This window comes from Penicillium subrubescens, assembly GCF_028828155.1.
Source record: "Penicillium subrubescens strain IBT 31985 chromosome Unknown utg000003l_segment0_segment0, whole genome shotgun sequence".
NCBI lineage: Eukaryota > Fungi > Ascomycota > Eurotiomycetes > Eurotiales > Aspergillaceae > Penicillium > Penicillium subrubescens.
This window is the reverse complement of record NW_026643153.1, coordinates 2863097-2888558: the sequence shown is the minus strand read 5'-3', so window position 1 is coordinate 2888558 and position 25462 is coordinate 2863097. Positions and strand designations below refer to the sequence as shown.

At 52.5% G+C, this 25462-nt stretch overlaps 10 protein-coding genes across 10 annotated transcripts; 4 read left to right on the top strand and 6 right to left on the bottom strand.

Annotated features, from left to right (window-relative positions):
- Positions 1–687: 687 nt before the first annotated feature.
- Positions 688–2430, bottom strand: N7473_005084 (uncharacterized protein; the record flags this gene model as incomplete). The annotated part of the gene is made up of 1 exon (XM_057151024.1): positions 688–2430. One exon carries the CDS (start codon positions 2428–2430, stop codon positions 688–690), a length of 1743 nt encoding a protein of 580 aa, XP_057011134.1.
- A 1227-nt stretch (positions 2431–3657) lies between these two features.
- N7473_005083 (uncharacterized protein) lies at positions 3658–6535 on the top strand (the record flags this gene model as incomplete). Its single annotated transcript, XM_057151023.1, has 5 exons — positions 3658–3853; positions 4005–4480; positions 4541–5194; positions 5250–5445; positions 5466–6535. Coding segments are annotated over 5 exons (2592 nt in total), but the record flags the coding sequence as incomplete, so codon positions are not given.
- A 575-nt stretch (positions 6536–7110) lies between these two features.
- N7473_005082 (putative TFIID and and SAGA complex TAF10 subunit) lies at positions 7111–8041 on the top strand (the record flags this gene model as incomplete). The annotated part of the gene is made up of 2 exons (XM_057151022.1): positions 7111–7425; positions 7601–8041. 2 exons carry the CDS (start codon positions 7111–7113, stop codon positions 8039–8041), a joined length of 756 nt encoding a protein of 251 aa, XP_057011132.1.
- Positions 8042–8743: 702 nt separating this feature from the next.
- N7473_005081 (mitochondrial 37S ribosomal protein uS19m) lies at positions 8744–9315 on the bottom strand (the record flags this gene model as incomplete). The annotated part of the gene is made up of 4 exons (XM_057151021.1): positions 8744–8786; positions 8890–9072; positions 9180–9195; positions 9273–9315. The coding sequence occupies 4 exons, from the start codon at positions 9313–9315 to the stop codon at positions 8744–8746; spliced, it is 285 nt and encodes a 94-aa protein (XP_057011131.1).
- A 451-nt stretch (positions 9316–9766) lies between these two features.
- Positions 9767–11573, bottom strand: N7473_005080 (inositol polyphosphate multikinase). Its single transcript, XM_057151020.1, has 2 exons — positions 11311–11573; positions 9767–11142 (listed from the first exon to the last, which is right to left on the bottom strand). Exons 1-2 carry the CDS (start codon positions 11439–11441, stop codon positions 9915–9917), a joined length of 1359 nt encoding a protein of 452 aa, XP_057011130.1. The 5' UTR covers positions 11442–11573; the 3' UTR covers positions 9767–9914.
- Positions 11574–12157: 584 nt separating this feature from the next.
- On the top strand, positions 12158–13972 carry N7473_005079 (uncharacterized protein; the record flags this gene model as incomplete). Its single annotated transcript, XM_057151019.1, has 4 exons — positions 12158–12546; positions 12605–12622; positions 12690–12938; positions 12988–13972. 4 exons carry the CDS (start codon positions 12158–12160, stop codon positions 13970–13972), a joined length of 1641 nt encoding a protein of 546 aa, XP_057011129.1.
- A 200-nt stretch (positions 13973–14172) lies between these two features.
- On the bottom strand, positions 14173–15430 carry N7473_005078 (quinone oxidoreductase family protein; the record flags this gene model as incomplete). Its single annotated transcript, XM_057151018.1, has 3 exons — positions 14173–14220; positions 14276–14450; positions 14526–15430. 3 exons carry the CDS (start codon positions 15428–15430, stop codon positions 14173–14175), a joined length of 1128 nt encoding a protein of 375 aa, XP_057011128.1.
- Positions 15431–17148: 1718 nt separating this feature from the next.
- Positions 17149–19746, top strand: N7473_005077 (uncharacterized protein; the record flags this gene model as incomplete). The annotated part of the gene is made up of 1 exon (XM_057151017.1): positions 17149–19746. One exon carries the CDS (start codon positions 17149–17151, stop codon positions 19744–19746), a length of 2598 nt encoding a protein of 865 aa, XP_057011127.1.
- Positions 19747–20508: 762 nt separating this feature from the next.
- Positions 20509–22247, bottom strand: N7473_005076 (cleavage polyadenylation factor subunit CLP1; the record flags this gene model as incomplete). Its single annotated transcript, XM_057151016.1, has 2 exons — positions 20509–22020; positions 22110–22247. The coding sequence occupies 2 exons, from the start codon at positions 22245–22247 to the stop codon at positions 20509–20511; spliced, it is 1650 nt and encodes a 549-aa protein (XP_057011126.1).
- An 895-nt stretch (positions 22248–23142) lies between these two features.
- On the bottom strand, positions 23143–24820 carry N7473_005075 (KilA-N domain-containing protein; the record flags this gene model as incomplete). The annotated part of the gene is made up of 5 exons (XM_057151015.1): positions 23143–23167; positions 23225–24119; positions 24179–24341; positions 24412–24620; positions 24760–24820. 5 exons carry the CDS (start codon positions 24818–24820, stop codon positions 23143–23145), a joined length of 1353 nt encoding a protein of 450 aa, XP_057011125.1.
- Positions 24821–25462: the final 642 nt, after the last annotated feature.

Here is a 25462-nt window from a genome sequence, read left to right as displayed (position 1 = left end):
GAATACATGGGTTGTGCCAGGAGATGTATGATCAGTCTCTGTGCAAGTTCAACGAACAAGTACAGAACACAGGAACAGTCTCTGCAAGGCACAACTCCATGACCATGACTGTGTGAAGAGCCGACAAGATGAAGACATGGTGGCTAGGGGTTGATGGCTGGGGGTATGATGACTGGGATAGGGACGCGCTTTTCTTCTCGTTCTTCTCGCGTCTGGGGGCGGGGTATCAGCAACTTACAGTCTCTCGCGTTGGATGTCCAGTTACAGACTATGTCTGTCACCTGGCTAAAAGCCATCAGCGTTGGGATGTTGTACTTCATTTCGACGCGCGGGTGATGAAGAACTTACCGAGATGAAAGGACGAAAGACTCGGGAGAAGGAAGAAAGCTCTTGGCGACTTCGAATGGAGTCGATGGCAAGGGCGATGGGAGAGAAGAAGAAAGAACAGAAAGGGAGGGACGACGGGAAATGGGAAATGAAAAAATCGAAAATCGAAGCTCTTCGGCAGCCAGTTACAGCCAGGTACGTTGTTCGGCAGGAAGATTGGCTCATAAAATCAGCAGGAACGATACAGACCATCGACTATGGGCACGGCCCTCCTGGTCGACCCTATGGGATCCTATCAAGCTCGTGGAATTGAGGAAACCAAGTCTATTACTCTCCTAATCAATTGCAACAAGCGAGATATCAGACACTCTCCCGAATCTTAACGGGTTGAAGACCACTGTGGATACGCCATTCGTCTTCGTTTTCGTCCTCCAGAGTCGACATGTGACGCTGACTCGACGTGTCAACATCCTCAATCTCCTTCTTCTGCTGGCCCATCTCCCAGCTTCCCAATCGCTCGTGTCCGCGGACGACAACACCGCCGGCGATGTCATCGCTCTGCTCCGCGTGCGCGGACTTTGAAGCATCCCAGATAGGGCTTCTGAACGTGACATCAGTATCACTCGCAAGCTTGCCAGTCCCCTTGAACCCTCCAAGGCTTGGCTTATGGTTACCCTGACGCTTGCGCTTACTCCAGAGGAAGAATCCTAGGCCCGCGAGCAATCCAATCACCGCGAGCGTCACCACAGCTCCAATTACACCAGCCACGGCGGGAGAAATTCCTTTCTTCTTCTTTGAGGAGTCCGATCCGCTGTTATCCAAGACCCCATTGCAGAAGACAGCCGCCGAGTTGCACCGGAGACACCACTCTTGCGTTGTCTGTACGGCAAAAGTCTCGATTTCGGACCGGAATTCCGAGTACGCGATGTACTCGTGGCTTGGGCCATATCCAAACAGCGGATAGGGCGTGAAATTGGTTGCATTTGTGCCATTGTGCATAAAGAAACGCACAAACAAGTTGTCACTGCCTGGATACGTTGGGTATACTTCGTCAGCCTCAAAGCTGTACAGCTCGAAGACTAGCGATGCGCCGCGGACAGGACGGGAATAGAAGTTGGGTCGTTGTTCCGACGCCAGGCCAAGCACGGACGCTAGGGCTACCGCGGGCTCGTCGTTGCCGAACAGCAGGGTCATCTTCTGGCCTGTGCCGAATTCCTCGATGTTCATGTCGAAGGCACGTAGAATACTGGTCGCCAGGGTTTGACCTGCAATGGGGCTGATGGCACCAATTGTGGATTGGCTGTTGGAATCAGATTGGCCATTCGTAGCGTATATATAGTGGTCAGCCCACCAACGGGCCTGTCTGATCTCGGCCTCGGTAAGTTGGGTTTGGATGGTACTGTTGTGCACCGCCTCGTACTCGATGTAGTCGGAGATATCAACCGCATTACTGTAGCTGGCCGATGATTCGGCGTAGACTCCCGATAGAACTTCATGCCAAAGTCGCACGTAGAATGCATCCGTTATTTCCGTGATTCCCTGTGCATAGTCCCCATTTCGATACTCCGATTCAGCCACTTGATGCATGGGACAATTCCCTTGCCCAGCCAACATGACAGACTGCGGATCACCTTTGCCGAGCGTAACAATTTGAGGATACTGATATCCATCAAGTGGTGACAAGTCAGACGAGCCGTTGCCCATAGTATCCGAAGGGACCAGGCCAGATTGACCAAGCGGCGGGTATAAACCCTGCATGAACGCTTGCGCCGAAGCAATAACGAATTGATCCGTCGTTGCGAATACATCGACATCTTTCGAGTCTAGAACAGTTGCAGAGAGATACTGAATTGCAGACTCCGAGACATTGATGCTTCCCCCGGATGACAAGTAGCGCTCACGAAAAGCTGCTCCAGCGGCCGCGAGCTGATTAGCTCCATAATCGGATAAGAACCTGGGGTGGGCCTCTGCGAGAACATTGGGGGTACTATCTCCGTGAACAGTGTATGCGAAGACTCCCCAGACCTTCTCCGTATGCTCCTGGGCTGTTACAGGTATAGAGGCGTGAAGCCAGAGCGTGATTAAGGCGAGGTAGGTGAACATGATGGGTGGCGTCTTGAAATACCGAAACTCGTAGAGCGACGAGCGATAATCAATTGGAATCCGCCCTATAGAGTCCTTTCGAAGACCAGCAGGCTAATATGGCAAGCAATACAGGTTACGGAGGATTCGGAGGGGTAATTCGTTATTAAAGGGACTCGGAAGCTAGAGCAGGTGAATGTATGGTCCAGACCCCTGGCGCATGGTGAATGGATTCAAGGATGCCAGGGAAATCTACCTTTGGAATGGCTGCTTTCGGAAACCTGTCATGCTATGGAAGAACGATGCCTGTGAACTGTATGTCAATCACGGCCGGTTTAAGCTTAAGAGGTGTTAGGGCTCGGATCCACCGGCAAAGAAGCTTGGAGACCAGCTTTTGTTCTTGTAGAGATCCATGGATATGACGAGCTTATAACCGGCTGTCTAGCTCATGATCTCCCCAATCAGACTTACCGTTGTTTGAATTATTGGACGTTTTCCTCTAGCTTGTTATAGACCAAGAAGCCGCTGAAATGGACGTACACGCTGACCAGCTCTACTGTATCTCCTCTGGTTGGAGGTTCACCGTTCAAGAGAATTGTCGTTAATTCGGAAAATTTGGACCTGAATGGCGCGGTGGATCGATTTCCAAGGTCACTCTTAAGATGAGGCGTAACTCGGGGGTTACACGCAAGGAGAGGGAGGTTCCAAAGATTTGATCGTCGATGACGCGCTCAATATCGATGCGGTATCTTCTCTCCTCATGGCTAGGCACAGAGGGGCTGGATGGGAATGGACCAATCTACTACCACGTCTAGGTCATACTATATGGGACAAGATGGATTTAGTAGTAACATGGTGGCCGGTCAAATACTGGAATATTCCGTCTAACATTATAATGTGTAGATGTCCCAGACGGCCAAAAGCGGAAATAGCATGCTGGCCTCAGGCAACAATAACGGTCGGCGTGGATCGTTGCCTGAGGACCCCGCAGGCAATCGAGTTGATGTCAATAAGGCCACCACGCCCAAGAGTATTCAAAAATACCTCGATAGGCCCCGGAACCAAAACACTGCATATGTAAGTCTGAAAAACAATGCCTTGGATTCCAAAATTTCTTCTCAATCGGTCTTTCATGCAAAGTTCGAGGCCATGATCGTGATCCCCTCATAAGTTCATACTTCCATCGTCAGGAGTCGGTGAATCTCCAACCAATCACCGACCCGAACTCGCGGCAGAAAAATCCTCCAGCCGGGGCTAAATATCACCTTCCCCAAAGCCCTATTCTTGCGCCCTACCCCTAAGCCCTCATTTCTGCTCTTGGAAGTTGACAGGCCTACCCCGACCCTCCCTCTTGCGCCCCAGATGGCCGAATCTCGAGACGAGCGCCCGTCTTTTGACGAGGCCTCGGCTCTCCCCTCTTTCCCTGATGATGAGGGTCCCTTTGGTGAGTTTTGCAATTCCGGTGCTGCCGTTCGTCCTGTTGCCGTTGTCAGCGGCGACCCGCAGGAAGCTTCGCAACAAAAGCCGACGACTCGGCGATTCCCATCAAACTTCTTGAAAAGATTATTGACGTGGTTGAATTAAACATGCAATAGACGAGAAGCCGATCCATCTACTCGACCAGGACGACAATGCGTCGCCTCCGGCTACGAAAAAGCGCCGGACGGACGACGCCGCCGGCCCCGACGATGAGATCTCCATGGACCCCCAATTCCCAGGCTCTGACCAGCATGGCCCCGGCCACAAAATCGAAGAAGAACTGGCCAATGCTTTGGCCGAGGGCAATGCCAATGATCTGCCCCTGACTAATGGTACTCACGAGAATCTTGGATCGGATCCCTCGGCTGCTGCTACTGTCGCTCAAGACGGAACCTCCAGTTCCAACGCTGATGTGAACTCGTTGATTACAGACATTCTGGATCATACAGAAAGACAGGAGGAGACTGTCGCCATGGGCCCGCAGGAGATACCCCCCTCTGGAGATTTCCCAGGCGCCAAAGGCTACGCGTTCTTGAATCTGAAGGCCAACAGCCACCTGAAGATTCAGAGCTTGCCCATCTTGGACAATCTGGTATGTGCGCGTTCACTCCTGTCAATTGTCTTCATATTCTGACTTTGCTCGTCTTTCTAGTCCACTCAGATCCTTTCGTTCTTGTCCAAGAACACCTACCAAGACCTTACCGCGATGGTGTCCGAGCCCGATTCTGAGAACGGCCAGGCGTATGCGACTATGCGCTCCTTGTTCGATCACACCAAACGAGTCTACACCATCAAACGCTCTTTCCTTCAATCTACCGATATCGAGGTAACCGATTCGTCCCAGCTGGATGTCCTTCGCAAGGCCAACCTGGCCTCCTTTGTATCGAGCATCTTCGGCTCCCAGGAAATTGGATTCGCCGAGTTGAATGAGCACTTTTTGGACGTCTTCGTTCCGGAAGGTGGCCGTTTGCTGAAAGTCCAGGCGGCTTTGTACCTAGAGCTGAAAACTCAGGCATTCATCGCTGCCATGAACACCAAGTCTCGCACCCGGACCCAGCTTCTGTATGAACTGTTCCCGGATGATATGGAGCAGCGATTGCTTGCTAGACGCCCCGGTACTCGCCAGCTGGCTCCCAGTGAAACCGATTTTGTCAACCGACTCACCTCTCGCCGGGACATTCTCCTCAATGACATCAACAACGAGGAAGCGTTGAAGGCACTCCCGGACAAGTACCATTGGGAGGATTTCCTGCGCGATCTGAGCTCTTACATCGCGAAGAACTTTGACGCGATCAATACTCAGCAGGTCCGTTTGCGGAATTTTCACCACTTAGAAACACACTTACTAATAGAATTTCCAGGGAAAGAAGCCTATCAAGGGCCGTCAACCATCCAGCTCCAATGGTGATGCACAGGAGACGCCCAGCACTACACACCAGGGCCAATTCCCTGTCAACCAGCCGGTTGAGGTACCGGTTGACCGCAACATGCACGGTGATCTGGTAGCTCGAGCTGCCCGCGCCGCTCAAATTGCTCTCCAGGGCCACGGTCTTCGGCGTTCTCAACAACAATCACAGATGCAGCATCAGCAGCAACAGCCACAGCCACAGTCCCAGGCAAGCCCATCCCCCTCACAGCTTCCTGCGCTGCCAACCCACCAGCAACAGCAGCATCAGCAACCCCCCAACAACAGCAACCGCCCCAGGCTCAACCCCAGCCACAGCATACTGCCCAGGGTGACAACCAGTACCTCCACGGATATACTGCCGCCCAGCAATCCGGACAACCTCCCCAACAGCAGCAGTATCATCATAGCCCCACCCCGCCTGGAGGATATCAACAGTCTCCTGGAGGCTTGGCATTCCAGCAGAGTCCATTGCAGGCCAACTTCCAGCAGTACAATCCTAATGCCGCCCAGGTCATGCAGGCGCGCGCCAATGGAATGTCCCCCGGCAACCACGGATACATGCCAGGGATCCCCCACTATTCCCAATCGCAGCCAACTCAAGTGCTCTACGAGAGAGCCCGCATGGCGGCCTCTGCCAAATCTTCTCCCACTAGCCGAAAGACTGGTCTGCCCAGCCAACGCCGCCCGTGGACCACTGAGGAAGAGAATGCCTTGATGGCGGGTCTGGACCGCGTGAAGGGTCCTCATTGGAGTCAGATTCTAGCCATGTTTGGCCCCGGAGGAACTATCAGTGAAGCCTTGAAGGACCGCAATCAGGTTCAGCTTAAGGATAAGGCCCGCAATCTGAAGCTTTTCTTCTTGAAGAGCGGGATCGAGGTGCCTTACTATCTGAAGTTTGTCACTGGTGAGCTCAAGACTCGGGCTCCCGCCCAGGCTGCCAAGCGCGAGGCTCGTGAGCGACAAAAGAAGCAAGGCGAGGAAGACAAGGCCCACGTTGAGGGCATCAAGGGCATGATGGCGCTCGCTGGGGCTCATGCATCCCCCGTTGGAGGCCACGAGATGTCTGCTTCGCCCAGCTTGCCTCCGGATGCGAATGCCCAGTCCATGTTTGATCAGACTGCTGAACAGAATCTGATGCAGACTCTGAGCCAGGAGGTCCACGGCAGCCAATATCCACAGCAGCATCCTCCACCCACTCCGGATCATCATATTGATCCTCACATGCAACTGGGACAGTAGATGCGATGACACCTACCTCCTGTTGCTAGCACATTCTTGCCTCATCACATTCATATGGACGGAGTTTAGCCGGCTTTCCTTTTGCTTTTGCTTTTTTCATGTTCTTCTGCGCCATTTTGCTCGGAGTCATGGGTTTCTTGTACTATGGAATCTGCAAATATGGGGATGGCTGAGTTCCAAAAGCAACGATCTGATTACGGGGGAGTTCCCTCGGTTCAACTGTATGAGTACATAGCATAGTTATCTGAATTGAACAATATTGAAACAACTGTCAGTGTAGATAGACTCTATGGAAATTTTGTATAAGACAATTGTCATACCTGACCAGGCCAAAAGTGGTCCGTGCACAGCACCTCCGCGTGTGACTGGCTCGGCGGACCAAAGAGCTTGACTCTCGCTCCCTCGATATCTGACCAACTCATAGCCCTTCCCCTCCCAATTCCCCCCAATCGCAGTGATTGGATCCTTTTCGTCACACCCAGTCCCTGCAGCCCCTTCCCTTTTCCAACCAAAGGACGAACTCAGCCGGGGCAAAAAAGAAATAATAAGGCAGGACCTCTAATGACTTGCCCACCATGACCGAACCTCTTCCTTCCCAACAACCTGCCAACGGCTCGCAAGAGCAGCAGCGATCTTCCGTCCCTCCTTCCTCTGCGCAACCACAGTCATCTATCGAAACGGCAGATACCGCTATTAAGCCCGAACCAGATTTGGACGCATCCATCGAGCAGGATATCGACATGAGCGCGGATCAAACAGGCGCGGGAGCCGAGGAGAGCGCCGGAGCACTTGCGACGGAGGTGGATCAGCTGGCTGAGTCGGCCCAGCCCAGCAAGAAAGAGACCAGTTTGCGCGAATTCCTGGGTAAAATGGATGAATATGCGCCGATCGTGAGTGATCCCTGATTCTTTCTTCGATCTTTGATCTCGTCTACCTGTTTGCGCCACAATCATACGCCCTAAAAGCCTCGGCTTACTTGGGAAGATCTGATTATCGCAAACAACTTTGATAGACAGATAAAGTTCCGAAAAGTGATGATAATTAAGAGCTAACTGAATCTTTCAGATCCCCGACGCTGTCACAGCGCATTACCTCACTCTCGCTGGCCTCCCACCCCCCGGCACAGGCCCGAATCAAACACCACCTCACCTCGCCCGCCTCCTCGCCCTCGCCACTCAAAAGTTTGTTTCTGACATCGCTGCCGACTCATACCAGTTTGCTCGCATCCGAGCCTCCAACAGTTCCTCCGCCAACAATCCCATGGGCAGTCTGACCACCGCGGCGGGTGGTCCCGCCGGCGCAGGTGCCGCGCCTGGCGGTGTTACCGGCGGCGAGGGCGCAAAGGGTGGTAAGGGTAATACCCATCTGGGTATTCAGCGTCCTGGATTTGGAGGTGGTGGTTCCGGTGGTTCTGGGCAGGGACGGACTGTGCTTACGATGGAAGATCTGGGTATGGCTGTTTCGGAGTATGGGGTCACTGTGAAGAGGGGAGAGTTCTATCGGTAATTTTCATGGGGAATTGGGAGTTGAGCTCGCATGCTCGGTACCTTGGTTTTTTGGGTCGTTGATAATTTTACTTTGGGGGTGGGATTTCGGCGCTGGGCGTACAATATCAGTCCCAAGGGAACCCTGGGCACATATCCAAATGGGTTGGGAGGGAGTCTTTTTGCTAGAACATGGAATTTCCCATTCATGTCTTTCTATTCCGCATGCTCTTATGAGACTGTGCATGGGGTTGACCGAATGCCAACCTTATAAATGGCCGTTCCCCCATTTTTGATTCTATCATTCGTACTCTAGTTCTAGTTGATGAGAAGGAGAACAACGAGTTTTATAAAAGACCAGTTATGAATAATATTGAATAAATTCCATGGCTAACTCCATCCCACACGTAGCTAATGTCACAAGGGAAACCATTGATGTATCTGTACACGGCAACAGGGCCAAATCAAACGGGGTAATTTTGCTTCCAACAATAGAAGCAGGGGTATTCCACGACTGTGCATTTCCCCCTCCCCTCTCCAGGGTATCTGCAGAACCTATCCACTTGTATCCGTCTCGAAGCCCGAGGATAACAGGCTAAAGCGGGTCGAAGACAGGCGACTGCCGGAGAAGGATGTCGGAGGGAGGAATGAGTCGAGGGCGGACCGAAAGGACAAATAGGAAGACATATCCCTATCCGAATCGGAAGGTGATCACGTATTTCGACTATTTGTTCTTAGACTGCTTGTATGTGAAACGCTTGCGAGTCCTGTCGTAAAACCAACACATTAGCACTCATCCATCCATCCATCCATCCGTCCATTCAACCCAGTTGACCAGCAATTCATCTCGACACCGGGGTGTTCACATACGCAACGTATTCACCCAACTTCCGACCAACCATCTCCTCGGTAATCTGAATCTCCTGATATGTCTTGCCATTGTGCACCGCAAAGCGCAGACCAACAAAGTTGGGCAGAATAGTCGCGGCGCGCTTCTGCGTCCGGATTGGCGGCGTGTTGGCGGGAGGAGGGAATGTTCGTGGGAGGGGGAGACTGAACATCCACTCAATCAGTATTTCATTTCACGCTGTATTGCCATCCTGCGAGCGAGATTCGGGTCCGTAACAGGCGTGTAGGGCTTCGAGGTGGATTTCACTTACGGGACGATATTCGGGCCTGTGAGTGCATGTTAGCGGTGGTTCTTTCTCCAATTAAAAGTCCAAGAAGATCTGGGAGTTAGATACTGAGCTTACCTTTCCAGACCGAGCGGCCTAGCAGGGCGCGCGTGGGAAACATGGTGGCGGGCGACTTTCTGAAGCTTTTAGTCGGGGAAGTTGAAAAGATCCAGGCCGGCGGTGGTGCTCGGGGGCTGAGTCAGCATTTGTATGCGGCCACCTGCACCTGGGCAGTTAACTATGGAGAGACCAACACACAGGGATCGTCAGTCAAATGTCTTCATTAACTAAGTAAAGATATTCCAAATGAATGAATACAAATCAATTTGAATGAGTTGTAAATGTCTCCTTACGTTGTCATGACTCTGCTCCTTCTCTTAGAATATCGAGAGCCGTGTTATTCTCTAAGAAGACGGCCCCATCGGATCGAGTCCTATGGCTCCCAGTTTTGATAAAGGAAGAGCTACTATTTTGCCAGATAGGGTTCAGCATATTTTCCATTCTGGAGATTAAGTTTGCTACGGATTTGGTAAAACCAAGATCACAACAGACATTATTGCAAATGCATTCAACGGGCCAATTCAGGCTGAATCGTAAATATAACTCTGGCCTAACTGGAGATCCATGACAAGAAGACTCAACTTTTGGCAGTTGCCAGCAACCACCATGCGGCTCAAAATCGTAACGATCATAGCGATGGTATTTATATAAATTCTCGGCTCAGACAGCCAAGTCCTGGAAGACTTTGATAAGGCTTCGAATGCCCATCAGAACATTCTCATCAGGACCCGCACCTGGCGTCCATGTCGCGTGGGCAAAGTCGATCAAGCGGAGGTCATGCACCTTTGGGGCGTCTTCTTCCTCGTCGTCGTCATCGCCGAGAGTGGGGAGTTGTGCCGTCGAAGGGTCTATGGTGATGTTGACAGCTTTTTGAGGGATCCCGCCCTCTAATTGGACATCGACTAGCTCAAGAGATCCCTCGGTGATTTCAAACTCGACATCCTCATCGTCTTCCTCTTCATCTTCTTCCTCTCCGTCTTGATCCCTCGGGTCGGGGATCTTCTTTTCTTCTTCTAAAGCATGCTCCATTGCTTCCGGATCACCTTCGTAGATAATCAACACGCTCGCAGAGTACATTCGACTCTCCTCGGACTCGAGCACTTGTTGCACATTTCGTAGTTCCTCCACAAGTCGCTGAGCAATCATTCTCGAGCGGTCAACCTTCCCCTCCTTGGCGCCGGCGAGAAAGGTCTCAAAGCCTTGCTTGACGGTCTCCTCTGTGAAAGACCGTCCATACCATTTATCGTAACGACGATAGCCGTCTTTCTCAATCACCTCGCCCTTCGCACCCTCTTTGCCTTCGTACTTGGTGGCATAGGGATCGGTCAGCGAACCTTCATCGGTATCGCCGTTCTTGCCCGTCCACACTTTCATCCCCGCAATGCGGTATCCCAAGCTTGAGCTGGTCGTTTCTTTGGCCACTGCATCCAGCTTATTGCGCTTCGCGGGTGGCGCGTCATCAGCCCAGAGTCGCGCGCCGAGCTTCACGTCCAACACGTTCGGCCGCCGAAACCCAGAAGCGACATTCTCGAGCACAATCGACAGTCCCGTATCTAGCTTTTTCCCATCGGATGGTACCCATGCAGAATCTGCCGCTTTGGCAGGCTCTCCTTCCACAGACACATTGCCATCTTGTGATGTTGATGCCTCCCGGGCGGGGGCCGTCGAAGGCGCGTCTCCGAGCGCGGGCAGAAAGACCGCGCCGGACTGTTGGGCGGCAGCAATCGCCAGCGGTTGCTGCTGTTCGGCTGATGAGAGGGATCCGATAAATATGGGCATAAACTCTTGGAAACCTGGGTGGAGGGCGCTCGATTCGTAGAATTCGACTTCCTGGCGCGTACAGGGTTTGGCGATCAACGAGCCAGACAGGGTACACCGGACCCCGTCGCTAAAAGGCAGCGCATGATAGTCAGCGACATTCCAAAGCTTACGAGGTCCAAATATGCTTGTGTTCTCCCTAACACAGCCCCACGCGACCACTTGCAGCAATGTCACCTAACGGTGCTGCGCAGGAGCGGCGGAGGAGCGGAATTTGAGGCAGGAGTGGTGGACTTACTGTCCTGCAGCGGCATGATCGAATGGAACGAGGTCATCGCTGCCTAGCTGTTGTGTCTTCCGGCTATCTGATTTGGAGGAGAGCATTGCTGACTGGGAGATTGGGGCGACTGCAAAGTGGTCGTCGCTCATGTCATTCCGGATGACTCAACAAGGAACAAACGGACTCCAATGGATCGTGATAGGGACAAAGTAAGGAGCTTGTTTCCCAGCGGGAACGAAAAGGAGAGAAAGGTAGGAAAAGCTGGGGTAGAAAAAGAAAACAAAAGCAGGGAAAAAGGAACCGGGGGGAAAGGCAAATAACATCATGGATCGGCGGGGCTCAACTGGTGGCAGCAGCTGTGGTGCCAACGAAGCCAGGGTGGAGCCAACTGGACAAAAGTTGAGCCAAAATTAAAACTGGGGGCCAATTGAGAACATACTGCAAAGATAAGGCTAACAGAAAAGAAAAGTGAGGTCTATGTCTATGAGTCTATAATTCTAGATCTGAATAGTTATATCCACATATCATAGCTCTATCCTTGTCACTTGACAGTTGAGTTTATTCAGCCCTGAAACCTTAAAAGTCAAAACGGCTAGTCCTTATCATTCATTAAGAGGAGGTTATTTCAAGACTATGACTTCCTAAATAGGTAACTTCCGGTTCTTTCTTTCTTTTCTATTACCACTTCGCCTATTAATCTTCCAATTCTTAGGGGAATTTTTCTCTTCCTCTTGTCTTTCAACCACTTGATATCTCTTTGTCTCACATCACGTCGTTACGACTCTCATCCACGCATCCTCTTTTCTCCTTCAATTCAACCCCAACTCTTCATTAGCTCAACTTATATCCAACACCACATTCCATCATGGATCCAGATACTGCAGTCCCACCCACTACCATCTCGGGAGACCTTCCTATTCGCACCGGCAAGCCGATGGAGCCGTCAATCTCAGCAGACGCCGAAAATACACCCTCCCAAGATCATTCATGGCCATCCAAGCCGACAACAATCGAAACTGCCCCAGATGACCAACTCCCCAAATCCAAGTCCCAAGTCGGCATTCCTCAAACCAAGCTGGATGATGAGGTCGCTATCAGAGCAGGCGAGATCATGGCATCGGCTGGCCCCAAAGCCAAACGCAGAAAGCCCAAGAGCAAGCGTGGACTCGGAAAGCCAACAGGATTTGAAGAGTATTATGCCGACGGTCCCATGACACCAGAAGAGCATGAGGAAAGCCATCAGCTTTACGGCCCGTATGTTTTACTCCCTTCGTTTGTTCTCTGGCAGAATTACTGACCTCCTCCCGCATAGGTCCTACTCATTTGAACAGTAAGTATTCAATGCATGGCTTAAATCATATATGTAGACCAGGAATGCTAATAATGTCTTATTCTAGGCGTATCCAGGAAGCTCTTACCCGGTACCAATGGAAGCGCCGGATGGAAAATGACAGACGTGCCATTTTCTTCAAGTACCTACAGTACGGTGGAGTAGATGCCAGCCAGAATTACGGAACGGGCGTTTCCCTCAAGGAGCTAGAGCAAATGTCAAATGACGAAGCACGTCAGGCTCGCAGCCAGACCATGATCCAACGGGACCGGGAGGAGCTGGAGGTCAATTTTGAGGCGGTGGCACGGGGTTTCTTGTAATACAGAGGAGTTCACGGACAAGGAGCCTGGCTAACGATGCTATAGGAGCTCATTCTACGCCAATCACTACAACCCAGAAAGTGAGGAGAGTATCAAGGTTGCAACTGGGACTATCCGAAACCTCCTCACATATCTTCTCTATCATGATGTGTGTCCCGAGTACAAGGACGACATTCACAAGGCGCGGCAAATCTGCGATATTGCCTCGGTGGAACTTTGGAAGAATGTCCAATTGATCCAGCAAGGTCCCGGAACTTTCAATCAAAGCTGTTCGATGCTTTTCGGCGGCAGATATGCTGAAAGCGGCAAAGATACCTGCGACTGGATGCCAGCACAGTGTTGGCCAGGTAATCTCACCCCTGACGCTGCCCGCAAGGTCGTCAAGTTTGCGATTGCCGGTACCGGGACTCACGAGCAGGCCGTTCGGTTCCAGGTGCTGGCAGCCCAGGGAAAGCTCTCAGCCAAACAGATCCCGGACATTGACGGCTTTGAGGTGATCTCCATCAGCCAGCCCGAAAATGACATTCGTGAATTTTACCACGAATACGCTCCAGACCTGCCTGTCGTTGGAAAGATTATAGCCAAATCATTCCGCAACCCTGCCAAGCCGGAAATTGACATGAGTCCCGAAGAGCGCAAGGCTTGGCAGGAGGGCAAGGCGCCAAAGTACGACTTTGTGTTTTTCGTCGAGGAGAACCTTCTTCAGCACTGCTACCCGGGTCTGAGGATCGCTTCTAGCATCTGGGAAATCAATTGCGGAGTGTACTACTTTGACGAGATTATCTCGGCATATCCGTCGTTCCATTTGGTCCTGGCTAATGACTTGATGCTGCGCTGGAAGACTCCTAAGGAAATCGTTGAGGAGAAGCAAAAGCATTTGGAGATGCAGGATGAGGGATGGCAGCAGCCGGAGGTAGAGGATGATCCAGAGGGAGATGGAAAGCTCGATGGTGTCGGTGAAGCAATTAAGGATGCTTTTGAAATTAGTCGCAGGCTTAGAGAACAGGCAGAGGAGGTCGGCAATAAGTGAGCAAGAAAGGGACGGCATGGAACTCGTGATTTCCTTTACTTTACTTGACACCAAGTTGCCAGAAGACCTCCTTAGCATTGCGCAATTGACATTGCCGAGAGATAGTCAAGCCATCAATAAATGATATTCATGCAATGTAGTATTCGATAAAGTAGTCATAAACTTCGACCTATATGCTTATTTCCACCTCTGCAGCTGATCTAAGGCTTCAGAAGAGGCTTACCCATGGTCTTGCGACCCTCCAGGTCCTGTTGATCTAGCATTAGTAAACCGTCAGGTATTGGATAAAGCTTGAGTACTCACCTTGTGAACCTGAGCAATGTCCTCCAGAGGATAGATCTTGTGAATCTTAGTCTTCAACTGGCCAGACTTGAGCAGACTGAACAGCTCATTGGTGTAATGTTCAAATTCCTCGCGAGTCTCAATATAACCAAAGAGAGTCGGACGAGCAATCTTGACACACTTGGGAGAGAGTTTGCTACATAAACCCTGTCAGTCTGACGATCCAACACACACCAAGAGAGCAAGTGAAACCCAACGGGGAATAACATACGGAAGAGGAATAGGAGGCACAGGACCACTGGCATTACCAAACCAGACAATAGTACCCTTGCGCTTAACAGCCTCCAAGCTGCCCTCCCACGTATCCTTGCCGACAGAGTCATAAACGACATCAACACCACGACCACCAGTAGCCTCCTTCACCAACTTAACCCAATCCTTACCCCCCTCACTCCGGTAATCAATAACCACATCCGCACCAAGACTTTTAACAAGCGCACACTTCTCCGCACCACCCGCAGTACCAATAACCTTGGCACCAATCGACTTGAGAATCTGGGTCATCAAGAAACCAGCCCCACCAGCCGCAGCATGCAGTAGCACCCAATCTCCCTTCTGCACGGGGTACGTTTCCTTCGCAAAAGCGAGAACGGTCAGACCACTCAGAAACGAGGCCATAACGTCCTCGTCACTGACACCATCGGGGATCTTGACGGTCTTGTCAGCCGGCACGGCAGTGTATTCTGCGTAACCGCCCGTAGCCAACCAAGCGACGCGATCACCGACTTCAAAGCCGGTGGTGTTGGGTCCCACGGCGGTGACGATACCAGCGCCCTCGCGACCTAGAATTTCGGGCTTGGGTGCGGCGTATAGACCCGTACGGAAGTAGGTGTCGATGTAGTTGACGCCGGAGATGTTGTTGTGGACGAGGAGTTGGCCTTCTTGCGGGGAGGGGACGGGGTAGTCGGTCTTGTATTGGAGGACTTCGGGACCGCCGGTTTGCTCGACTACTACGGCTTTCATGGTGGTGGGGAGGGACATGGTGTGGATTGGGGTGGTTGAGGGTGGGAAGGGAATTGGAATTGGGCGGGGATTGATGAGAGGATGAGGATGGGTGATGTGGTTGCGTAGAGATGCAAGACGGAGGGTGCTTCGACGGAGGCTTGGGAGGGACATGGAAGTTATTGAGGGAGGAGAGGAGGAGGAGGAGGAGGAGCTGGATAAATATGAAGAAGACTGACAATGCGCCGTTTACTTGAATTTGTCATCGCATTCCCCGCATTGTCCGAAGAGCGGAACGACGATTATCCAGACTGCTATTCTACGGTGACTGATTTACCCAATTGACTAGTGAATTATCAATTTCTCATGCTGTGGATGGTCTTTTTACAGAACTCACTCTCTCTCTCTCTCATTTGTCTCTTAAATTACTTCCTTGTCTACTGATCTCCTTACGGACCTCATGCCGACTCGCTCGGGCCTATCCGAATGTGGGGGGTGACGCCATTCCGTCGGGTTCTTAGGGCCGTCGGACACTCGGAGGAATGCCGAACTATTTTCACCTCAGGATCTACTGTGATACTCTGACAAGCGCTTGCTGCAACGGCAATGATGTCTCGAGATCACATTCTAAATACACCAAATCATTCAAACGAATAATATCACGGCGCTTGACGAGACTTGGCCGACCGCATCATAGAAATGCATCATTCATCAACTCTCCAACCACTACAGCCGCTGACAACATCCCCAAACAATGAGGGGCCCATCATGTACCGGGCAAGAGTGGCTTTCTCTAGACTCTTTGGTTGCCCGGCGGTCAGAGCTGACACCTTCATGCAGAGTTGAGCCCCTCTAGCCCACCAAGTCGAGTCTATGGACCATGCAAGCCAGTCCAGTCCACAAAGTGGGCTGTGAAGGCCACAAGACTGGCCCCTCTGGCCCCCAAGTCCATTGCTGGGCAGGATCGAGACTGGGGCTCTGCATGATTTGATGTCCAATGGGCCAAGAACGAAAGTGGCGTCTCTGCATGCATTGCTGACCACCAAAACACCGAGGATCGCTGCGGCAGCCCCCGTTGTGCGGTAGTTGACACACTGCAGAGGCCCACAGTAACTAGTGAGCCTCCTATCGATCCTCCCGCTGAGGATCCTCAAACAACATCGGCCCTAAACCAAGGCAACAGCAAACAGTCAACATGGAATGACCGGCCAACCTCGTCTAAGTGCTACCTATGGTTGACCGATCTATCCTTATTTTGTCGGTGAAAATCCATCCTGCTGAAACAAAGGGAGACTATGCGCCCCATTCGACCTTTGTATGCCCTGAATGCCCAACCATCCAATCGTCAACCAAGGCCTCCCCTGCATCCTCCAAGCCACGTCCTTCGTCCATCGTGCTTTTTTTCCTCAAGCGGGCGTGGTATGATATGGCACCTCCTACTCCAGTCCAACCTCCTGAGTCCCACCCCTGGTTTTAATGACGTGGGGCGCTCGTGATTCTGTTGTTCTTCGGCCTAATACTATTATGGGGTTGGGGGTGATTCGCCCAAAGCCCCCATGGCGGCCCTATCAGAGTCGTCGGGTCTCGAGGATGATGCCCGATTGACCAACATTTATATACCATGCGTCCCGCATACGCGCACACCCCTTGGCCTGTTGCATATCTTTGTTGACTCGATTGAAAAAAATTTTCTCTTTTGAAGACTCATTGTACCACGGTCTTCTTGCTTCTTTTTTAACTGCCCAACAACAGTCTCTCTTCTTTATTTAAGACTATGAGCCATTCGCCTCGACTATCCTTCCCACGAGACGTCATTGCTGCCGGCTAGCGTCTTGAATTTACTTCTACAAATCACAGATTGACTGTGCATGACCACACATTTCATCAACACTATGCCGTCGACCGGGTCTTTGCGCACCGTGCGATCCCGGTATCCGCCACCACCTTGTGTCGAGGAGGAGCCAACCTCGCTTGCTCGAGAATTACACGGCCTCTCGAACTTGAGTGAAAAGCCCGGCGTCGAGGGCGCTCGCCAGAGAGGCACTGTTGACCAGTACCCGGTCATTATGACTCCGAATACCTCTCAACCCGAGGCTCCTCCGAGTGTCAATAACGTGCCCGGGATGGGTAACTTTTCTTCGGACGACAGCAGTGGGCCGTCCACACCACCTCCAAGAATGACAGAGCCTAGTGGGCGTCCAAGAGCTGGATCTCAAGCGACTGTCCGCCCAGGACCTCCGCCGCCATCTGTGTCGTCCTCTTCGAGCAGGCCTCGAGAACGACCATTCCCATCGGTCCAGTCACAGTCGACTCGTGAGACGGTCACCTCCCGACAGCCTCGTCCACGGTCCCTGGCACGGGATGATGATATGCCTGTTCGAGGTCGCGGTCGATCCTCCTCGGAGGCATACGCGCCACAGCCTATGTACCCTCCACAACCTATGCGCGAGATGAGAACACTTCGTCATTCTCGTCCACCATCAGTCACACGAGACGAGAACCGCAGAGGCCGTGATCGATCATCGGTGGAAATTTCCCAGCAGCCTATGCGTGAAACCCGACCACCTCGCCAGTCTCGTCCGCCTTCGCCTGTACTCGATCATTCGAGCAGGTCCAGTGGTCGACTACAGCCACCGCAGGTCTACCAACAACCTCCCCGTGAGGTTCTTGTTCCGCCGCCACAGCCGCGTCCATCTTCGCATTCACCGCAACGTAGCGATCCTATCAGACATGAGGTACCGGTGCAACATGAGGCACCCGTGCATATTATCCCTCATAGCTCATATGGCATGCGCTCGTCGCGATCTCGCTCTCGGGGTCCCGGCTATGATAGAACCTACGGAGAGGCCCTAAAGTCATCCATCGGCCGGTCAAACAGCGCCAAATATGTTAATTCTCGACCTGTGCGACCCCAGCCACGACAGGAGTCACCACCTGGCTATCAATCAGATACGGCGACTGCTCGACCCCGGCCAGCCTCCTATGCACCTGCCTCTATTGCGCCAGGAAAGGCACCGGTTGGAAACGCTGCACCCGGCCGAACACTTGCCGAGAGGATTGAAGAGAAGCTGCGTCAACGCCAGGAGCTCCGCGAGTCGGCATCCGTATCTGATACCGAGACACAGCCGAATGAGAAGTTGAGACCTATCAATACGACCTTGCAGCCATCAGTTCCGGCGTCAGCACCTCGTTCGCCTTCAAAGGAGCTCCGTGGCATCCTGAGCAACCGGTCCCGTGAGCCACCGATAAACCCACGCACCTCAGCGCCCAGCATCGTGCCATCGATTCCATCATCCCTGGCCCGATCGAAATCCAAGACCCGTGGCCACTCCAGATCCATCTCATCTGACGATAGGCCATCACGCCCTGCAACCTCTGTCAAATTCCAAGACCAGCCCGGAGACAGGCAGAGTCCACCCAGAGCCCCGGCCACCAAACAAACCAATCTCGCACAGCGGCCCTCCAACCCTTCTGGATTATGCATCACCCCGTGCCCTCGGTCTATCCCTGTGGCCGGCCTCAATGACTGGTACACTCTCAAGGGTCTGACACACCTCGACATCTGCCCCAGCTGCATGAAGCAAATCGGACACTCGCGCTTCCGCGACTTCTTCATCCCCAGCCTGGCCAAACCCCCAACCCAGAAAACCCGCTGCGCCTTGAGCAGCCCCTGGGCCCGACTCGCCTGGACCCAGATGATCAAGCAGCAACACGAAAGCCTCGAAATGCTATACCAGATGACCCGCCCACCCCCAGGAACCCGGCCCTGCCCCGGCCGCGCCGCCTCCGAACAATCCTGGTACCGCATCGTCAACCCAGACACAGGCTCCTACCTCCCCAGCTTCCACGTCTGCGGTAGCTGCGCGCGCAACGTCCGCGTCCTCATGCCCGCACACCGGGATACCTTCCAGCAATGCCCAGAAGTCCAAGAACGCGCCTGCGACCTCGTCACAAGCAGCCCCCGCTTCGTCAAATACATCGACCTCCTCGACGACGCCGCATCCCGCGCAGACTCAGACCCTTCACGCCGTCCCGACCCACGCGAGTTTCTCGCCTATGCAAAGCGCAAGGTCGTCCTGCGCGATTGTCTCCGCGACAGACCCGTCCTCAGCAGTTGGCACTACATGCCCGAACTACCTGAACTAAGCGTCTGCGAAGACTGCTATGACGAAGTCGTCTGGCCACTGGCGAAATCACACCATCCCCTCGCGCGCTCCTTTTCAACTTCCATGCGGTATTTACCTGGTGATGGGCCGAACCGCTGCCGCGAGGCGAGTTGTCAGTTATACTCTGGTCGTATGCGGGCTCGTTTCAGGGATGCGGTTGTTAAGGATGATTTCCCTGGTTTGAGGGATTTTGCGTTGCGGAGGTTTGAGGCTGAGAGACGGTTCCGGGATCGGAGGGATGAGTTGCTTGTTGCTGAGGGGAAGGGGTATGATTGTGATGTTGAGATGAAGAAGGCCGTTGAGGAGTGGAGGAAATGGGAGTGACTGTATATTCATGTATTTCAGTGGATTGTTATTGGTTTTGGCTTTTTTTTCCCCTTGCCGGTTTCAGTTTTATACCTTTGTATTCTTGACAATTTCTTATGTTTATGTATTGAAACACTTCAGTTGTTTATTTTGAGTAGACTGTCTCTTGAATATATATATTGCTTCGAGATCAAACCGCAGCAATGCCTATACTAGGATAGACACCTGCCTAGATTTCGTGTTGCAAAATGTAGCATTGCCTTTAAAAATTATACAGACCCCTATTATAGAGCAAGAGTCAATACACGCATAGCTCTAGTTTAGTCTAGCATTTAGAGAAGCAATGCCTCCCACCAAGATCTGTGCCCGGGAACGAGGTCCAATAAAGACCATTTTATGGGGCGAAATTCTGTCTGTAAGTGGAAGTGTCGGGTATGCTTGGGATTAAAAGACAGCTGTCCATGTATGTACATCATGGCCTCAGTCTCTTCCAACGTTCTACCTATATCCTCTAGTATATTGCAGTGTTAGGTTGGTACCCCATGTCTGATGCCAGACAGGAAATTCAACTGTTCAAAAGACGATGTAGATATTTCAATGCTCTAAATACAACCCGCTATATACACCAACCAGCATATGCAGATCTGATCAGACCCAGGCTCCAGACGAAACCCTCGAGCCCATCAGATAAAAAAGCCCCAAAACGCCGACCCCAGAAAACCAGAGCCAATCAATGCAAAAGAAACCCTCATAGCCTCCCTTGATACAAAGGAGAAGCCATCAACCGACCAACCCAACAACCTCCGTAGGCCAACGCTTAGCCCAAATCATTGCCCGCGGTGGGAGTCTTCCACCAACAGGTGCAAGGACCCGAATCTTACCCTTCTCTGCGTCAACATCTGCAACGTAAAGGAAGCCCATGATGCTGGCATCGCGGACTTGGGCAGGTGAGGCGGTGGTTGAAGCGTGGGTTACTGCAATCAGGGTATTGGCCAGGGCGGAGGGTGCAGGTGGCAGGACTTTCTTGAGTGGGACGTTGCTCGGGGTATTGGAGGTGGAGGGGTTATGTACATCGTTCGAGAGGCCGATTATGCCTGGGAGTGGCGCGGCGCGATCTGTTTCTTGATGGTGGGTCGTAGAATCGTCGAATGAGCCGCCCATGCCGAGAGTAGAAGGATCGTATTCATCCTCGTCTTCGTCTTCAGTGGAGATGACAGTGTAGTTGAAGATTGATAGCGAGGCAAAGTCCATGACTTGCGCGTGGGGCGAGAGAGTCACGGCGGATGTGGATGATGCTGAGAGGGAGAGGGCCGCAGATGCGGTGGAGGGGATTGGATTGCCGAAGAAATAAGTACGGATTTGAGACTCGCGGGTAGCCTTGCGGAATGCATCGTCGCGGTCAACGCAGCCACCTGATTTGGACAGTTTCAAGACGGAAATGCGCTCGTCGAAGATATTGGCTGAGGCGCTGGCGCTGGGCCTGTTGTCATATTGCTTGACCATGGTGCTGTAGAGACGCTCTGATCCGAGAACGACGATGGTTGTGATGGCGAATTCGGTCACGATGTGATTGATCAGCTCCAGACTACCTGGTTTGCCTGAGCAGAGGATGCCGGGGGTATCAACGATGATGCCGGTTTCACGGGCTTCCTCGTCTTCGGCTAAGCGACCCGTTACCGACAAGGCTAGACGTGATACGATGGGTCGGTAGACTGAGGCCTCGGCGTCGAGAGGGTTGGCAAGTGGGTAGCTGTAAACAAGCGGGAGCTTCACAGGCACAGGGCTCGGTCCGGACATAGGACTGCTGCCCCAGCCATCCTCGATATCCAACATCGTCCGGAAGGCAGTTGCAGTGAGAGTACCTGGAACACTGAGCATACCCTCAGTCGGGTCCAAGTTCACAACCATTGGCTGCCGACCAGCCTTCGTGGCATAAGCCGTCAAGATCTTCGCCAAGCTCGTCTTACCCGCATCATCAGGTCCCAGCAATAAGACCCGAGGACCATCCTTGCCCGATCCTTGCGCTTCCTGACGCATTGACTCCAGCGCGAAATGAAGGTTGGCGTATTCAATCATGGGCGTCTCTTCCGCGGTGTACTCGCTTTGGCAACCGCCTGCGCCATGACCGGCCACGGGTGTCACTCCATCAGATGTAATAGCGCCAGTCTCGCCAGCAGTAACTTCCAATTCGCATCCATACCATGTGTAGATTGCCGCCTTGGTGCCGGAGAAGGTGTATGTCTGCGATTCGGCGAGCTCAGTGCCAAATAGCTCGGCGGTGCCGGAGAGGAGCTACAGCGAGGTCAAAGTTAGCAATTCCGTATTCTCAATTGCTATCCTCTTGCCTTCTGGGAGGTTGGGATGTAATAAGCACCACGAACTTTGACTCTAACGATATGGCCGAATGCAACTTCAAAGCGCCATTCAGAGCCCGCCTTCAATGCGATTTGCGACGGCGGGGCGACGGCCAAGTGCCTTTCCTCCGAGGGCTGCGTCAGCTCCAAGCCCGGGAGAGACATTTTCTCGCCAGTTTCTCCTTGCGCAAGCTAAGAAAAGAGAGAGAGAAAGAGGTAGTAAAGCAAAACGTGAGTAATTGGTTGCAATTGAAAATGCGGAGAGATGCGCAAAGATCATGGAGCTTCCAGGGCCGAACTCCGCCGTGTTTTAACTGTTTGCACTAGTGGGTCTCGGCTTGGAGCTGCCTCCACACTTCGAGTTGGATGCCTCGTTTGCTAATTTACGCGCTGCTGAAAGGCCTAGGATGATTATTCCAGTAGCAGCCTACACGTTCTTACACATTGAGTATTGGATATGGGTTGTCTTTGAGAAAACTTGAAAAGCTATTGCTGGGCTAGCAGTCTTAACTACAGCCGCATTCAAAGACAGCCTGAGAACAAACTGTATGGGGCATCAGTCACGGAGGTGGTATCGAGGGAGTCACTAGTCGGAGATTTCGGAGGATATTGTGGAGGTAGAGGGTCAACAGGCATAGAGACTGAATTGGACAGGTCTCTTTTGCATTTCAGGTTGGTTTCAAGGGAGGATGCGGTTTTCACCGTGCAAGTGGAGGAAATTAGAAAATGTAATGGGCTCTGGACAAAGTACATCCATCATGATTGGCAAGGAATAAATTGATCATAACGACAAGGGGAATGAAAGGAAGATCAGTGTTAGGGGAATTTGATAGGGGTTAGAGCTGCCACTCTTACGGCGAGCAGAACGAGCAAGAAGATGGAAGAGGGTACGAATGAATGATAACTGCATCTCCGAATTCAGAAGAAGCTATTTAACGATTCATCGCAAGACAACGCAAAGGGAAGTCGGGGAGTTAAAAAAAGGGAATATTGAAGACAGGAAGCTCGAGTAGGGTGATCAAAGCAAGCCGGCTGATCCAAGCCGGAGAGCAAGGTAGAACTAGAAGAAATAAGGAATGGTTGCACTAGAAGCTTAGTTAGCATATCAGGTTCAGCCAATGGGTTGGGCAATTAGCACATACGCAAGAGCAAAGGCTGCCGAGACACCAAAGAGAGCGCGGTTGCGCACCCGCTCGCGCTTCAGCTTCTCCTCGAGGACCTTGGCCTTCTTGGCTCGTTGAGAAGCCTCGGCAGCGGTCTCCTCATCGTCTTCCTCGGGCTTGCGCTTCTTGGTCACCGTGACAGATGAAGGTCCAGCCACTGAGCCCTCAGCCTGGCTCTTGATGGCCTCCTCGACCATCTCCTTGGCCTTGGCGATCATTTCCTCGGTCTCGGCGGCGGATGGTACCTCCGGAAGATTGATGGGCATATCCAGAGTCAGCGTGGTCTTTGTGGAGTCCTCTGTAGCCAGAGCAGTTTCTGTGACTTCAACCGCCATCTCTTCCTTCAAGTCCTTCTTCTTCTTCTCAGTCTTTTCAGTCTTCTTCTTTTCCTTCTTCTCGCTCTTCTTCTTCTCCTTCTGCTCTTCCTCCTCCTCCTTGTCCTCTTCGGTCTCCGCGGCGGCCTTCTTGGACTTGCGTCCCTTCTTCTTCTCCGGTGATGCTTGCACCGGGGCTTCCTTCACTTCGACGTCATCGACCGCAACAGGACGAATGGGGCTGTTGGCTGAGGCCTCCATTGAAGCGGTAATGTCCAGAGCTTCCTGGAGGTTGCTGTTCGCGGCGGCTGTGGAGGGGGTGCTAAGAACGTCCTTGGCCGAGCGGACTGTGCGGGACTTGCGAGGAGAAGTAGACTTCTTGCTCGGTGAGACGGACCGGCGGCTCCGGCGTGACGAGGATGGCTCATCCATGGGCAGTTCGAACTTTGGTGGAGGAGTGATTTGCTTCTTTGCGCTCGTGGGGCTCTGGACAATATCGGTAGGGTCCAACAAGGCACGGACCCAATCATACATCTTGTATTCTCTGGAAAGCTCCAGCGCTGAAAGAAAAGTCAATTAGAGGATTGAGTGACGGCTGATGACGTGCAGGTCGGCTTACCAAATTCAGGTGAGATCCATACATTGCCAGCCACTTCCTCTTGGCTGGTGTGCTCGCGCGACTTCAGGTACTCTCTCTCATTCTTCTCCTCTTCAGTCTTGGCCCAAGGAAATGCGATTTTAAACATTCCCGTGGCGCTGACAAAACCATCCTTACTCCTCCGCTACTCCCGCGATATATGTTAGCAACGCCTTACGATGCGACCAGGCGTAGGCTAAGGAGGCATTTCTTACCATCAAAAAGTAAGTCTCTGGGTGCTGTGCGGGCGTGTGTGATGGGAAAATCTCCGAGCCCTGCAAGTCCCTGGGCAGAGGTGCTCGAAGGTGGGCGTACTCGAAGACGCCCAGGTTTTCGGGCTTGGTCGCGTTAGAGGTGCCAATTTGGGTGGGCTTGACCATGAGATTGGTCTTGCCAAGACGGCGGCGCGAAAGAAGATCCTCATCTGCGATTGCAAAAGAACAAAGGAGATGGATTAGCGACGGTGGTGATGGGGAGGGTTTGGGTTTCGGGTACACGACAGGACGGGATGATAGGTGCATGCGCGATCGCGCGACCACACGCGCCTCTAGTTTGAAACTTACAGGACGGAGCCGCGTCCGTGAGGATCAGCGGGTTGTTCTTCTTGGGGAGTAGTCGCGACATGATGAACAGAAGAGTGACTGTTGACTCGAACTGGGAAGAAGGGTGGGTGGGAGGTGGGATGCGAACGAGGTCGAGATTATGCGCCCACGGCGGCCACGTAGCAGGCGCGTCGCAGGAAGAGGGGAATTGGACGGGGGTAGGAGTTGTCCACCGAGGGGACCGATGGATGCGGGAGATCGAGAATCAACGCACCACGACCAGTTCGAACAATCAGATTGACTGATTCTGGAAAAGACCACGATAGCGAAGATAAAGAAGAGATAATAATCAGGGGAGAAAAGCGCACTTCGCGACGGGGGGAATGGGAATGGAGCGCCTTCTCCAGTTGGTATTGGACCTTGGCTGTTTCCGGTAAGGGCCGGTTCACAGTAGGTAATGGAAGTGTACTTGAGGTATTGGAAGAACATGGTTGGTCAATCGAGTCTGTCCCGAGTATTTAAATTTCCACTCTTGTTGGGGCAGCTGTTGGCCCCGTGACCCCCGTGGCCTTGCCCTTTTCCATTATTCAGGCATCAAGGCAGCAATCTAAGGCAGAATCCCCAGGCAGAATCCCCAGGCATCAACCCCAGGCAGAAACCCTAGTTCCATTGCTTCCATGAATATAACAAGGAAATAGTCCGCAGTTGACTATGTATATACAAG